General features: G+C 43.7%; 1 protein-coding gene across 2 annotated transcripts in view; it reads right to left on the bottom strand.

Moving 5' to 3' along the window:
- Window positions 1-14,885, bottom strand: part of LOC134359997 (probable voltage-dependent N-type calcium channel subunit alpha-1B) — a 910,000-nt gene that overhangs the window by 511,623 nt on the left and 383,492 nt on the right. For both annotated transcript variants that reach the window (XM_063073960.1, XM_063073961.1), the window contains one exon: window positions 4,611-4,763. In XM_063073960.1, coding sequence (XP_062930030.1) covers window positions 4,611-4,763 — 153 coding nt within the window. The remainder of the gene's footprint in view (window positions 1-4,610; window positions 4,764-14,885) is intronic.

Below are 14,885 nucleotides of genomic sequence, written 5' to 3' on the forward strand. Positions count from 1 at the left end.
TTTAATGAGATCCCCCCTCATTATTTTAAATTCCACTAAGTACAGGCCTACAGCGTTAAATTGCTCTTCATACGATCGGCCTTTCATTCCTGGAGTCATTCTCGTGAGCATCCTCTCAACCTTCTCCAATGTCAGCACATCCTTTCTTAAATAAGGGGCCCAAAACTGTTCATAATACTCCAAGTGAGTCCTCACCGGTGCCTTAGCATTATACTCTTGTGTTTATATTCTAGTCCTCTCAAAATTAATGCTAACATTGCATTTTGCCTTCCTCTCCAGGAACTGAATCTGCAAGTTAACCTTTAGGGAATGCTTCATGAGCTCTCTCATGTCCCTTTGCACCTCAGATTTTTGAATTTTTCCTCATTTAGAAAAAAGTCAAGCATGACCATACACTTCCCGACACTGTATTCTATCTGCCACTTCTTTGTCCATTCTCCAAATCTATCTACATCCTCTGCAGCCTCCTTCCCTCCTCAACACTATCTGCCCCTCCACCAATCTTCATATCATCCACAAAGTCATTAATTCTGTCATCCAAATCGTTGGCACATAACGTAAAAAGAACCATTCCCAACACAGACCCCTGTGGAGCACCACTAGTCAATGGCAGCCAATCTGAAAAGGCTCTCTTTATTCCAGCTCTTTGCCTCCTGCCAATCAGCCAATGCTGTCATGTTAAGCAGCCTCACGTGAGGTAACTCATCAAAAGCCTTCAGAAAATCCAAGTACACAACATCATCCAATTCTTCTTTGTCCATCCTGCTCGTTATTTCCTCAAAGAATTCCAGGAGATTTGTCAGGCAAGATTTCCCTGACTTTGCTGACTTTGGTGGTTTTTTACCATGTGCCTTTTTTACCTTGAGACGTCATCCTAAACAATTGTCTCCAACATCTTCCCAACTTTAAGGTCAGTCTAACTGGCCTATAATTTCCTTCTGTCTGCCTCCCTTCCTTCTCGAAGAGAGGAGTAGCATTTGCAATTATCTATTCGTCCGGAACCATGCCAAAATCTAGTGATTCCTGTAAGGTCATTATTACTGCCTCCACAATTTCTTCAGCTCCTCTTTCAGAACCTCTGGGGAGTAGTCTATGTGGTCCAAGTGGCTGATCTACCTTCAGAGCTGTCTGTTTCTCAGTCACCTTCTCCCTAGTAACAACAACTGCACTCACTTCTGGCCTCTGACGCTCTCAAACATCTGGCATAACTGCTACTGTCTTCTACAGCGAAGACTGATGCAAACTGAAGACTCCTGAACAAGCCACTGCATCAGCCTGGTCCCAGCTCAAGTTCACCTCTAGCTGCAAGACCATGTCCTTAACACAGCTTTTGGTACTCTTAGTCATGAGACAAAGGAGTAGAATTATGCCATTCAGCCAGTGATCCAAGACGCTTCCAGACTTTTTGTCCCAAAAGCCCATTAAAAGAGGATTTTAAAAATTTTTATTTATTCGTTTACAAGATATGGGTGTCGCCAGCTGAGCCAGCATTTATTGCCCATCCCTGGTTGCCCTTGAGAAGGTGGAGATGTGCTGCCTTCCTGAACCACTGCAGTCCCTGAGGTGTAGGTACATCCACAGTGCTGTTACGGAGGGAATTTCAAGATGTTGACCCAGTGACAATGAAGGAACGTGATATGCTTCCAAATCAGGATGTTGAGTGACTTGGAGGGGGATTTGCAAGTGGTGGTGTTCCCAAGTATCTGTTGTTCTCGTCCTTTTAGATGGCAGTGGTCGTGGCTCTGGAAGATGCTGTATAAGGAACCTTGGTGTGTTGTTGCAGTGCATCTTGTCGATAGTACACACTGCTGTAACTGTTCGTCAATGGTGGAGGGATTGGATGCTTGTGGAAGGGGTACCAATCAAGTGGGCTGCCTTGTACTGGATGGCGTTAAGCTTCTTGAGTGTTGATGGAGCTGCATTCATCCAGGCGAGTGTTGAGTATTCCATTACACTCCCGACCTGAGCCTTGCAGATGGTGGACAGGCTTTGGGGAGTTAGGAGGTGAGTTACACGCCGCAGGATTCCTAGACTTTGACCACGGTGTTTATATGGCTAGACCAGTTCAGTTTCCTGTCAGCAAGGAGAGTCCTTATGAGTTGGTTCTTCCCGCCAACAGCTTACCCTAATTGTGCAAAGCTCCCAGCTTCCTTGTCATGGGGGTCTTAGATGCATGAGCTTCAGCCAATATTGACTCTGGGGCAACTAGGATCCTCTCTGGCTCAAAGATGGAGAGTTCTGACTCAGCAATTGAGAAAGAATATCGACATTAAGGCTCTGAACGGTTGGCTTCCGGGTACCAGCAAGATCCATCTTTCCACAGAACCCCTCTAACTTGTGCTGGAAGTGACCTTCAGGATCGGCTCTCCTTCTGTCTGGTTGAATTGCCGCCGGTGCTTGGCCCTCCCTGGTTACCACAACACAACGGTAAAGGTGCTCCAAGGGTGGAGACTGGCATGCCTGTCTACCTGTCTGTCAGCGTATCCCCTCCTGTGCCAACTGCCAGTATGGACCTGTCATTCCAGTTGAAGATACTGACCTTTTTGAAGTCTTCAGTAAAATCAAGGCCACCTCCCTGCCTCCACACCAGTCACCGACTGTGCCACTGACCTCTTACCTGGTACTCGTCCTCCATGGAGCTGGCTCTTTCTCCCTCTCATCCTGAAACGGTGGCCATGGAAGAGTACATCAAGGAGGCATTTGGCCTTCGTATTTATCCATCTATCAACCTCGCCAGTAGGAATGGGCTCCTTCCTTATGAGCAAGAAGGACGGCAAGCTCTGTCCCTGTATTGATTACTGGCCCCTAAACAAGACCACAGTGAGGAACTGCTACTCTCTTCACCTGCTTGCCTCTGTGTTCAAACACCCCCAGGGAAAAGCCATATTTTCCCAGACAGATCTGCACAATGCTTACAACCTGGTTTGTATCCAAGGAGGGGACAGATGAAAGACAGGGTCACATATAGACTGTGCTTTCCATCCTCAATGTTCCATGTTTCCCAGCTCAAGCTACTGATAATCCCCCCCCACTGGCTCCAGTCATCCGTTCCCCCTCCTCCACACTTGAAGAATGGATCCCTGGATCGTTCTGTGAGGCCCCTCCTAGCATCTCGCAGGGTACGGGGCAGAATTTAGTGTCTCGTAGATTGGGAGGGGCATGGCCCTGAGGGACGTTCTCTGGCTCCAGCCCACGACATCCTGAACGAGTCTCTCATCTGGGACTTCTGGCACCCACAGTTCTCAAATTCAGGTGTGACCCATCTCTTTTGTACAGGTCATAACTCCCCATGAGATAACTCAATTATCCAGAAATCTGAAACCTTGCCCCCTGCACCAATTCCTCAGCCACAAATTCATCTGCCAAATTATCTATTCTTATCCTAACCGGTGTGTGGCACAGGCAGATTACTACTCCTGAGGTCCTGCTTTTCAGCTTTCTACCTAACTCCCTATATTCTCTCTTCATGACCTCATCCCTTTTCCTACCTATGTCACTGGTGCCAACATGTACGATGAGTTTGGGCTGTTCACCGTGCCCTTTTAGAACGCTGTGAATACAATCTGAGACTTCATGGGTGCAGAGGAAGCTATCCCCTGATTATATTGTCCTGGATTGCCAACAGGCTCTATTTAATTCCACCCCACTAGTTATATTGGTCATAACTCCTTTCCTTCTATTTCATACACATAGACAGTTTCAGCTCAAGCGTACAATCTCGCAGATATTTTAATCTACAAGGGGTGATTGATAAATTCATGGCTTAAGATAGAAGGAGTCAATTTTAGAAAATCTAGCACACTTATTTTTCCTACATTTACACACTTAGTCCAGCGGTCGTGGAGCATACGGATCTCTTCCTTGTAGAAGTCGGCGTCTTGGACCTCCAGAAAGTGGTCCACAGCAGGGGTGATTGATAAGTTCGTGGTCTAAAGTAGAAGGAGATGAGGAGAAACTTCAAACTTTCTGCATTTTCACTCAAAGAGTTGAAATGCATGTGCATGTAACAAGAGCAGTATAACTCATCTCCTTCTACCTTCGGCCATGAACTTATCAATCACCCTTGCTGTGGACCACCTGGAGGTCCAAGACGTTCTCGTTACATGCACGTGCAGTTCAACTCTTTGAGTGATAATGCTGAAAGTTTGAAGTTAATAACTCATCCCCTTCTACCTTAGGCCACGAACTTATCAATCACCCCTGCTGTGGACCACTTCTACAAAGAAGGGATCCGTATGCTCCACGACCGCTGGACTAAGTGTGTAAATGTAGGAGGGGACTGTGTTGAAAAATAAATGTGCTAGGTTTTCTAAAATTGACTTCCTTCTACCTTAGGCCATGAACTTATCAATCACCCCTCGTATGTGTTTCATTTTGTAAACATGACCAATGCCTTGCTTTTACAAGCAAACTGAAAGTGCTTTTTCAGGAAGTCAATCATAGATAATGTTAAATGCTGGATGCAGATGCATCTCTGCTGGAGAGAAATTTAAACAGAATTATAAATAAAGGAAAGCTTCTCAGAAATGTTTTGCAACTGCTTCAGCTCAGCTATAATAAAGCAGTCCAAACCACACTGAACACATCTCTGATCGTTTCTTTTTCCTTACTTGTTTCTTCACTGAAGCAGGTTTTGTGAAACTTCCCAATGTAGAACTCCAGACCAATAATGGCAAACATCACGATTGCAAAGAACAGGAGAAGTCCAATCTGAAGAAGGGGGACCATCGCCTTCATTATCGATTTTAATACAACTTGCAAACCTGATTGAAGCAAAAAACAGATTGAAGAGTTTCAGTTAAGCAAGGGTAATAAGGACAATGAATCTAATGCGGACAAGGCTGAGCTATAGGTCGGATATGACTTGACTGAACAGCATAAAAGGTTCAAAGGCAGAATAGACAACCTATGTTCCCAATATACTAAAGTAACTGTTGTTTATTATTCCATCAGTTCAAATTACATTCAACCTATTTATAATTATTTCATTCAAAGCTACATGTAAAGATTGTACTTACCAGATACAATTGTATGGAAATGATGGTGTTTATGAAATGTTGCACTGATCAGGAAATTAAGTTATTAATTTTTTTTTGTCTGAAGCAAAGATACACGAAATGCAAGAAAACAGAGTAGAATTGAAAAACCTTAATTGCCATCTTTCCAGCAAAAAAGGTAAAAATCCCATCTGCAATAGAGCATAAATTGTGCTGAAGTTTTGTATAATGTACTTCAGGTAACCACGAGTACCAATTTTGTTGATTAAAGCAGAAATTCAATTTTTAAAAAATGAGTAAAAAACATGAAATGTAAAATGTTGTCTAAATTTTGCTTTAATTTGTTTAAATGGTTTTCTCAGTTTTTACACTCTGTTGATTTTATTATTTTCTGCTTCTTCTCTTAAATATAGTCTTCTCCTCAACCTTATGCTGTTAAAATTTTATGTTCTTCATTGAGGAACAAATTACATGCTCACAGGGAATTAATTCTTGCCTGAACATTCTCCTTGAGATGCAAAAATCCAACTTAGCATCACCTTAATAGGTAAAAGGGTCCGCTTATTGGCAATGAAGAGTTCATGCACCAACTGAAGATGGCATTAACCCACCAAATACTAGATTCATCGCACATTTGAGTTCAGAAATAAGGGATTGCTGCACCTGTAAAAAACAGATGACCCTATCATTTGACCTTATTGCACTTCTTTATGTATCACCAAATGCCTCAAATTAATTAAATTACTGCATTCATTAAAACTGAGCTATTGCTTTAATTTCTAGTTTCTTATGTTTCAAATATAGGCCCATAGCTCTTAATATAATTTGAACATTCTCCAATGCATTTATCATGTTAGGGGGCAGAGCTAAGATGTCGCCAGAGGCTAGCTTCTTCAAGCTCATCTGCAAAGCAGCTTAACTTCTTCCCTTTAATGCCTCCTTTTTTTTTCTTTTTCAAGGTGGATGGGGTTCTGTTGGAGTCTGTGATCTACAGCTACACTCAAACTCTGGCTCTTCACGGTGATGGTTTACACGCCTGAAACTCACCGATCAGCCGTTTTCGATATGCCCAGGATGAGGCCTGGAAAACACATGCCTTCAAGGTGCAGCTCTGCGGGTGAACCAATCCATGCCAGTATCGCTGACCGAGGCATCGCAGGAGAAGGGATGCAACATTGCGACAATGGACGCAGCTGTCAGAGACCCCTGTATTCAGGTGATCACGCTCTCTGTCTCTCTCTTTCACTTGAGGGTGGGGGAGAGTTTGCTGCCGATTCTCGAGCCAGAGGACTCAGAATAAAAGCAATGCAGAAGACTGTAACATCATAATCAGCAGGCGGTCTTGAGTCAACAGAGGATGCCATCTCCACGGCAACTTCACTCTGCACTGACTCACCTGGACAGCCCCAACTCTTATGTCAGAATGCTGTTCATTGACTTTAGTTCAGCATTCAATACTGTGATCCCCTCCAAGCTGATCACCAAACTTCGCCAGCTTGGTATCAGTGTATCCCTCTGCAATTGGACCTTGGACTTTCTGACTAACAGACCCCAATTAGTTAAGTTCGACAACCTCTCCTCCTCCACTCTCACCCTGAACACCGGCGTGACTCAAGGCTGTGTGCTGAGCCCTCTTCTGTACTCCCTTGTCACCTATGACTGCGTTCCTGTACATGGTTCTAACTCCATAATCAAGTTTGCAGACAACACCACGGTGGTTGGTCTGATCAGAGGGGATGACGTGATGGCCTTCAGCACCTGGCTGTGTGGTGTGCCGACAACAATCTGGCCCTTAACACCCAGAAGACCAAGGAGATTATTGTGGACTTCAGGCATGCTAGGAGTCACACTCACGTCCCCATCTACATCAACGGAGCTGTAGTGGGGTGTGTATCAAGCTTCAAATTCCTTGATGTCCACATTTCCAAAGATCTCACCTGGTCCCTGAACTCCTCCATCCTGATCAAAAAGGCGCAACAGGGCCTTTATTTCCTGCGGAGCATGAAGAAAGCTCACCTCTGTCCCAGGATACTGACCGACTTTTACCACTGTACCACTGACAGCATACTCACCAACTGCATCTCAGTGTGGTATGGCAATTGTCCCGTATCAGACCGCAAAGCACTCCAGCGTGTGGTGAAAACTGCCCAGCGGATTATCGGCACCCAATTGCCCACCATTGAGAACATCTACAATAAACGCGGCCTGGGCAGGGTGAAAAGCATTATTAAGGATGCATCTCACCCTAACCATGGACTTTTTACTGTCCTCCCATCTGGTAGGTGCTACAGGAGCCTCCGCTCCCGCACCAGCAGACACAGGAAGAGCTTCTTCCCTGAGGCTGTGACCCTGCTGAACCTCACATCACAGCGCTAAGCAGTATTGCATCCGTATTGTACTGTCTCAGTACTTTTATATTTGTGTGCTGTAGCACTTTTTTATTCGCAGTTATTTTGTAAGTAACACTATTCTTTGCATTTCTAGTCAGATGCCAAATGTATTTCATTGGCTTTGTATCTGTACTCGGCACAACGACAGTAAGGATGAATCTAATCTAATCTAAAATCTAATTTTTGTAGATCTCCCCTTTTGCTGTAAATGGGTGACACCTCACTGTCCCTTGTTAGGGAGAGAGACAACCTGTGGCATGTCAAATTGTTGAGTGAGCAATTATATTTTGTTGGACTGCAGATCGTGGTCTCTCTTTGAGGGCTTTGCTATAGCTTGCTTGGTGGATGGTGGGTGCTGATGCTCCTGCTGAAAGGAAGTGGAGAGGAGGTGGGGAGATTTGATGCTTTCCTGCTGCTTGTGAATGGGGGGGGTGGGTTTGGGGTTCTAACGTTTTACTGGCATTCATTCTTTGGGGTTCTCTTCTGTTTTAGTGGGTGTCTGTGAAGAGCAAGAATTTCAGGTTGCATACGATATACCTTCTCTGATATTAAGCGAGGCTTTGGGCCTGCTCCAGACTGCTCCAGGGTTCAAATCTAAGGGCTCCATTTTGGTTTGGAATGCTGTTGCTCGCTTCAATTATTTACACGACTTTAATTTATTTTTCTCTTTCTCGATGCGAGTGTTGGTCCTTTATATTTTTTTCTTTAATTGGATTCTTTGAGTTTCTTGTTTTATGGCTACCCGTGAGCAAGCAAATCTCAAGGCTGTGTAATTTACACATAAATGTACTTGAATCTTGAATATTAAATGGAACCCTTGAATGACAGAACCAGGATGGGACTGATCCAAGTACTTGAAATGAGCCTATTCATTCAGACTAGACTGGCTTTGATCACATTTGATTGCAGAGTGTCTAATTAATCAAAGCCTTATGACTGATTATTTAGGATTAACGATGTGTCTTTGAACTGGGGAGACTGGAATCAAGCATGGAAGGTGCTGACAACTCCTGCAGTGAAACATATTGCCTGGATGAGTTCAGCCTGCTTGTTAGAAAATGAAGATTAAATGTCACTAACTGATTGAGAGATCTCTGTTACTATAAAGCCTGATCAATTGAATCATGTTCGAAATGATCCCTTGTGGTGCTGACAGCTGTAAGTGCTGTCTGATCTTCATTTTTGACAGAATGAATGGTCACAGGTCTTGGCACCAGCTGCAAATTAATTGCAACACCTTTCCAGTCCCAGTCATCAGCAATTACACACATCTCCCCATTCTTTGCACTATGTCTTTTCATCATTCTAAGTCATTAACTTACCAATATATATTGCATTGCCAGTTAAGATTGTATACAAGTTATTTAATAAAAGCAACTAAAATCCAGAGGGTGGATTTAATTCAACAGAAACCAGGTGAGGTTGAGTTTTAGAGTCATACAGCACAGAAACAGGCCTTTCGGCCTACGTATTCATGCCAACCAGCAGGTACCCATCTGCACTAATCCCATTTACCAGCAGTTGGCCTGCAGCCAGCAATAAATCCACCAATGCACCCACCCAGTATGACTCCATCTTCCCATCAGCTGGTTCCACATATCAGATCCATTTTCAACTCCCTCTGCTCCAAGGAAACTGGGAATTAGTATCAATCCCCATGGAGCACCATTCTATCATCCAGGTGTCTATCTAAGAGCTTCTTAAATATCCTGAATGGATCTGCCTCTACAATCACGCCAGCAGGACTTCCCTCGCCCCCCAGCCACCACTCTGTGTAAAGAACTTTCTTCTGACATCTGCCATATTTAAATTTGTTGACGACACCGCTGCCTTGACCAAATCAAAGGTGGTGATGAATCAGCATACAGGAGGGAGATTGAAATTCTGGCTGAATGGTGCCACAACCACAACCTCTCACCCAATGTCAGCAGGGTCAAGGAGCTGATTATTGACTTCAGGAGGAAGAAACCGGGGTTCCATGAACCAGTCCTCATGGGATATATGGAGTTGGGGAGGGTCAGCAACTTTAAATTCCTCAGTGATATCATTTCAGAAGACCTGTCATGGGCCCAGCACATAAATGTCATTACAATGAAAGCCCAGCAGCACCTCTACTTCCTTAGAAGTATATGAAGATTCAGACTTCTATAGATGTGTCGCGTAGGGTGTATTGACTGGTTGCATCACGGCCTGGTATGGAAATATCAATGCCTATGAATGGAAAATCCTACAAAAAGTAGTGGATATAGCCCAATCCATCATGGGTAAAGCCCACCCAACCATTGAGCATGTTTACACAGAGCACTATTGCATGAAAGTGTCATCCATCATCAAGAACCTCAACCATCCAGGCCATGCTGGCTTCTTGCTGCTGCCATCAGGAAGGAGGTACAGGAGTCTCAGGACCCACACCACCAGGTTCAGGAACAGTTATCACCCCTCAACCATCAGGCTCATGAACCAATGCGGATAATTTGACTTAACTTCACTTTCCCCATCACTGAACTGTTCCCACAACATATGGACTCACTTTCAAGGACTCTTCATCTCATGTTCTTGACATTTATTGCTTATTTATTTATTATTATTATTATTATTTGTATGTTCCTGTCAGGATTAAGGGCAAATTGAATAGGAATAAGGAACCTTGATTCTCAAGGGATATTGCAACTCTGATAAAGAAGAAGAGGGAGTTGTATGAAATGTATAGGAAACAGGGAGCAAATCAGGTGCTTGAGGAGTATAAGAAGTGCAAGAAAATACTTAAGAAAGTAATCAGGAGGGCTAAAAGAAGACATGTGGTTGCCTTGGCAGTCAAAGTGAAGGATAATCCAAAGAGCTTTTACAGGTATATTAAGAGCAAAAGGATTGTAAGGGAAAAAATTGGTCCTCTTGAAGATCAGAGTGGTCGGCTATGTGCGGAACCAAAGGAAATGGGGGAGATCTTAAATAGGTTTTTTGCGTCTGTATTTACTAAGGAAACTGGCATGAAGTCTATGGAATTGAAGGAATCAAGTAGTGAGATCATGGAAACTGTACAGATTGAAAAGGAGGAGGTGCTTGCTGTCTTGAGGAAAATTAAAGTGGATAAATCCCCGGGACCTGACAGAGTGTTCCCTCAGACCTTGAAGGAGACTAGTGTTGAAATTGTGGGGGCCCTGGCAGAAATATTTAAAATGTCGTTGTCTACGGGTGAGGTGCCGGAGGATTGGAGAGTGGCTCATGTTGTTCTGTTGTTTATAAAAGGATCGAAAAGTAATCCGGGAAATTATAGGCCGGTGAGTTTAACGTCAGTAGTAGGTAAGTTATTGGAGGGAGTACTAAGAGACAGAATCTACAAGCATTTGGATAGATAGGGACTTATTAGGGAGAGCCAACATGGCTTTGTGTGAGGTAGGTCATGTTTGACCAATCTATTGGAGTTTTTCGAGGAGGTTACCAGGAAAGTGGAGGAAGGGAAGGCAGTGGATATTGTCTACATGGATTTCAGTAAGGCCTTTGACAAGGTCCCGCATGGGAGGTTAGTTAGGAAAATTCAGTCGCTAGGTATACATGGAGAGGTGGTAAATTGGATTAGATATTGGCTCAATGGAAGAAGCCAAAGAGTGGTAGTAGAGAATTGCTTCTCCGAGTGGAGGCCTGTGACTAGTGGTGTGCCACAGGGATCAGTGCTGGGTCCATTGTTATTTGTCATCTATATCAATGATCTGGATGATAATGTGGTAAATTGGATCAGCAAATTTGCTGATGATACAAAGATTGGAGCTGTAGTAGACAGTGAGGAAGGTTTTCAGAGCCTGCAGAGGGACTTGGACCAGCTGGAAAAATGGGCTGAAAAATGGCAGATGGAGTTTAATACAGACAAGTGTGAGGTATTGCACGTTGGAAGGACAAACCAAGGTAGAACATATAGGGTTAATGGTAAGGCACTGAGGAGTGCAGTAGAACAGAGGGATCTGGGAATACAGATACAAAATTCCCTAAAAGTGGCGTCACAAGTAGATAGGGTCGTAAAGAGAGCTTTTGGTACATTGGCCTTTATTAATCAAAGTATCGAGTATAAGAGCTGGAATGTTATGATGAGGTTGTATAAGGCATTGGTAAGGCCGAATCTGGAGTATTGTGTTCAGTTTTGGTCACCAAATTACAGAAAGGATATAAATAAGGTTGAAAGAGTGCAGAGAAGGTTTACAAGGATGTTGCCAGAACTTGAGAAACTCAGTTACAGAGAAAGGTTGAATAGGTTAGGACTTTATTCCCTGGAGCGTAGAAGAATGAGGGGAGATTTGATAGAGGTATATAAAATTATGATGGGTATAGATAGAGTGAATGCAAGCAGGCTTTTTCCACTGAGGCAAGGGGAGAAAAAAACCAGAGGATATGGGTTAAGGGTGAGGGGGGAAAAGTTTAAAGGGAACATTAGGGGAGGCTTCTTCACACAGAGAGTGGTGGGAGTATGGAATGAGCTGCCAGATGAGATGGTAAATGCGGGTTCTTTTTTAACATTTAAGAATAAATTGGACAGATACATGGATGGGAGGTGTATGGAGGGATATGGTCCGTGTGCAGGTCAGTGGGACTAGGCAGAAAATGGTTCGGCACAGCCAAGAAGGGCCAAAAGGCCTGTTTCTGTGCTGTAGTTTCTATGGTTCTATGGTAAGATAGGCCAAAGCCAGCATGGTTTCCTGAAAGGAAAATCTTGCCTAACTGACCTACTGCAATTTTTTGAGGAAATTACAAGCAGGGTCGACAAAGGAGATACAGTAGATGTGGAGTACTTGGATTTTCAGAAGGCCTTTGACAAGGTGCCGCACATGAGGCTGCTTAGCAAGATAAGAGCCCATGGAATTACAGGGGAGTTACTAGCGCGGGTGGAGCATTGGCTGATCGGCAGAAATCAGAGAGTGGGAATAAAGGGTTCCTATTCTGGCTGGCTGCCAGTTAGCAGTGGAGGTCGGTGTTGGGACCGCTGCTTTTTACAATGTACGTCAATGATTTGGACTATGGGATTAATGGATTTGTGGCTAAATTTGCCGATGATACAAAGATAGCTGGAGGAGTGGGTAGTGTTGAGGAATTAGAGAGTCTGCAAAGAGACTTAGATAGTTCAGGGGAATGGGCAAAGAAGTGGCAAATGAAATACAATGTTGGAAAGTGTATGGTCATGCACTTTGGTAGAAGAAATAAACGGGCAGACTATTATTTAGATGGGAAGAGAATACAAAATGCAGGGATGCAAAGGGAGTCCTTGTGAAGGATACCCTAAAGGTTAACCTCCAGATTGAGTTGGTGTTGAAGAAGGCAAATGCAATATTGGCATTCATTTCTAGAGGTATAGAATATAAGAGCAGGGATGTGATGTTGAGGCTCTATAAGGCACTCGTGAGACCACACTTGGAGTATTGTGTGCAGTTTTGGGCTCCTTAGTTTAGAAAGGAAACACTGACATTAGAGAGGGTTTAGAGAAGATTCACGAGAATGATTCCAGGAATGAAAGGGTTACTGTATGAGGAACATCTGGCAGCTCTTGGGCTGCATTCCCTGGAGTTCAGGAGAATGAGGAGGGATCTCATAGAAACATACCGAATGTTAAGAAGCCTGAACAGATTACATATGGCAAAGTTATTTCCCATGGTAGAGGAGTCTAGGACAAGAGAGCACGACTTCAGGATTGAAGGATGTCCATTTTGAACAGAGATGCAGAGAAATTACTTTAGTCAGAGGGTGGCAAATCTGTGGAATTTGTTGCCACATGTGGCTGTGGAGGCCAAGTCATTGGGTGCATTTAAGCCAGGGCATCAAAGGGTATGGGGAGAAGGCAAGGGAGTGGGGATGACTGGAAGAATTGGATCAGCCCATGATTGAATGGCGGAGCAGACTTGATGGGACGAATGGCCTACTTCTGCTTCTATATCTTATGGTCTTATGGTCTTAAATGTTGAAATTGAACCCGCATCCATCACTTCTGCAAATAGCTCATTCCACACTCTCACCACCCTCTGACTGAGGAATATTCCCCTTAAACATTTTTCCTTTCACAATTAACACAAGACCTCCAGATCTAGTCTCACTCAACCTCAGTGGAAAACTCAGGTAGAAGGAGCTGAGTTATTAACTTCAAACTTTCTGCATAATCACTGAAAGAGTCGACCTGCATGTTCATGTAACGAGAGCTGTATAACTCACCTCCTTTTTCCTTAGGCCACGAACTTATCAATCACCCATGCTGTGGACACTTTCTGGAAGTCCAAGATCCGTATGCTCCATGACCACTGGACTAACTGTGTAAATGTAGGAGGGGACCATGTTGAAAAATAAATGTGCTCGGTTTTCTAAAATTGACTTCTTCTACCTTAGGCCACGAACTTATCAATCACCCCTCGTATCTGTATTCCCATATCCCTCTGTTCTACCATATTCCTCAGTGTCCTACTGCTCACTGTGTAAGTACTACACTGGTTTGTCCACCCAAAGTACAACCCCTCACATTTGTCTGCATTAAATTCCATCTATCATTTTTCAGTCCATTTTTCCTGCAGGCCCAGACCCCACTACAAGCTTTGATAGCCTTCCTCGCTGTCCACTACACCCCCAAACTTGATGTCATCTGCAAATTTGCTAATCCACTTTACCACATTATCATTCAGATCGTTGATATTGATGACAAACAACGATGGACTCAGCACCGATCCCTGTGGCACTCCAGTAATCACAGGTCTCCAATCAGAGAGGCAACCATCTACAAATTCCATTTCCAGAAAAGTTGGGATATTTTCCAAAATGCAATAAAAACAAAAATCTGTGATACGTTAATTCATGTGAACCTTTATTTAACTGACAAAAGTACAAAGAAAAGATTTTCAATAGTTTTACTGACCAACTTAATTGCATTTTGTAAACATACACAAATTTAGAATTTGATGGCTGCAACACACTCAACAAAAGTTGGGACAGAGGCATGTTTACCATTGTGTTACATCACCTTTCCTTTTACTAACACTTTTTAATCGTTTTGGAACTGAGGATACTAATTGTAGTAGATTTGCAATTGGAAATTTTGTCCGTTCTTGCTTGATATAAGACTTCAGCTGCTCAACAGTCTGTGGTCTCAGTTGTCTGATTCTCCCCTTCATGATGCGCCATACATTTTCAATAGGAGATAGACCTGGACTGTCAGCAGGCCAGTCAAGCACACGCACTCTGTGTCTACAAAGCCACGCTGTTGTAGCCCATGCGGAATGTGGTCTGGCATTGTCCTGCTGAAATAAGCATGGACGTCCCGGGAAGAGACGTCGCCTTGATGGCAACATATGTCTCTCTAAAATCCTAATATACACCTCAGAGTCAATGGTACCTTCACATACATGCAACTCACCCATGCCGTGGGCACTGATGCACCCCCATACCATCACAGATGCTGGCTTTTGCACCTTTCGCTGATAACAATCTGGATGGTTGTTTTCATCTTTGGCACGGAGAACTTCGTGCCCGTTTTTTC

Source organism: Mobula hypostoma, chromosome 21, assembly GCF_963921235.1.
Source record: "Mobula hypostoma chromosome 21, sMobHyp1.1, whole genome shotgun sequence".
Lineage (NCBI taxonomy): Eukaryota > Metazoa > Chordata > Chondrichthyes > Myliobatiformes > Myliobatidae > Mobula > Mobula hypostoma.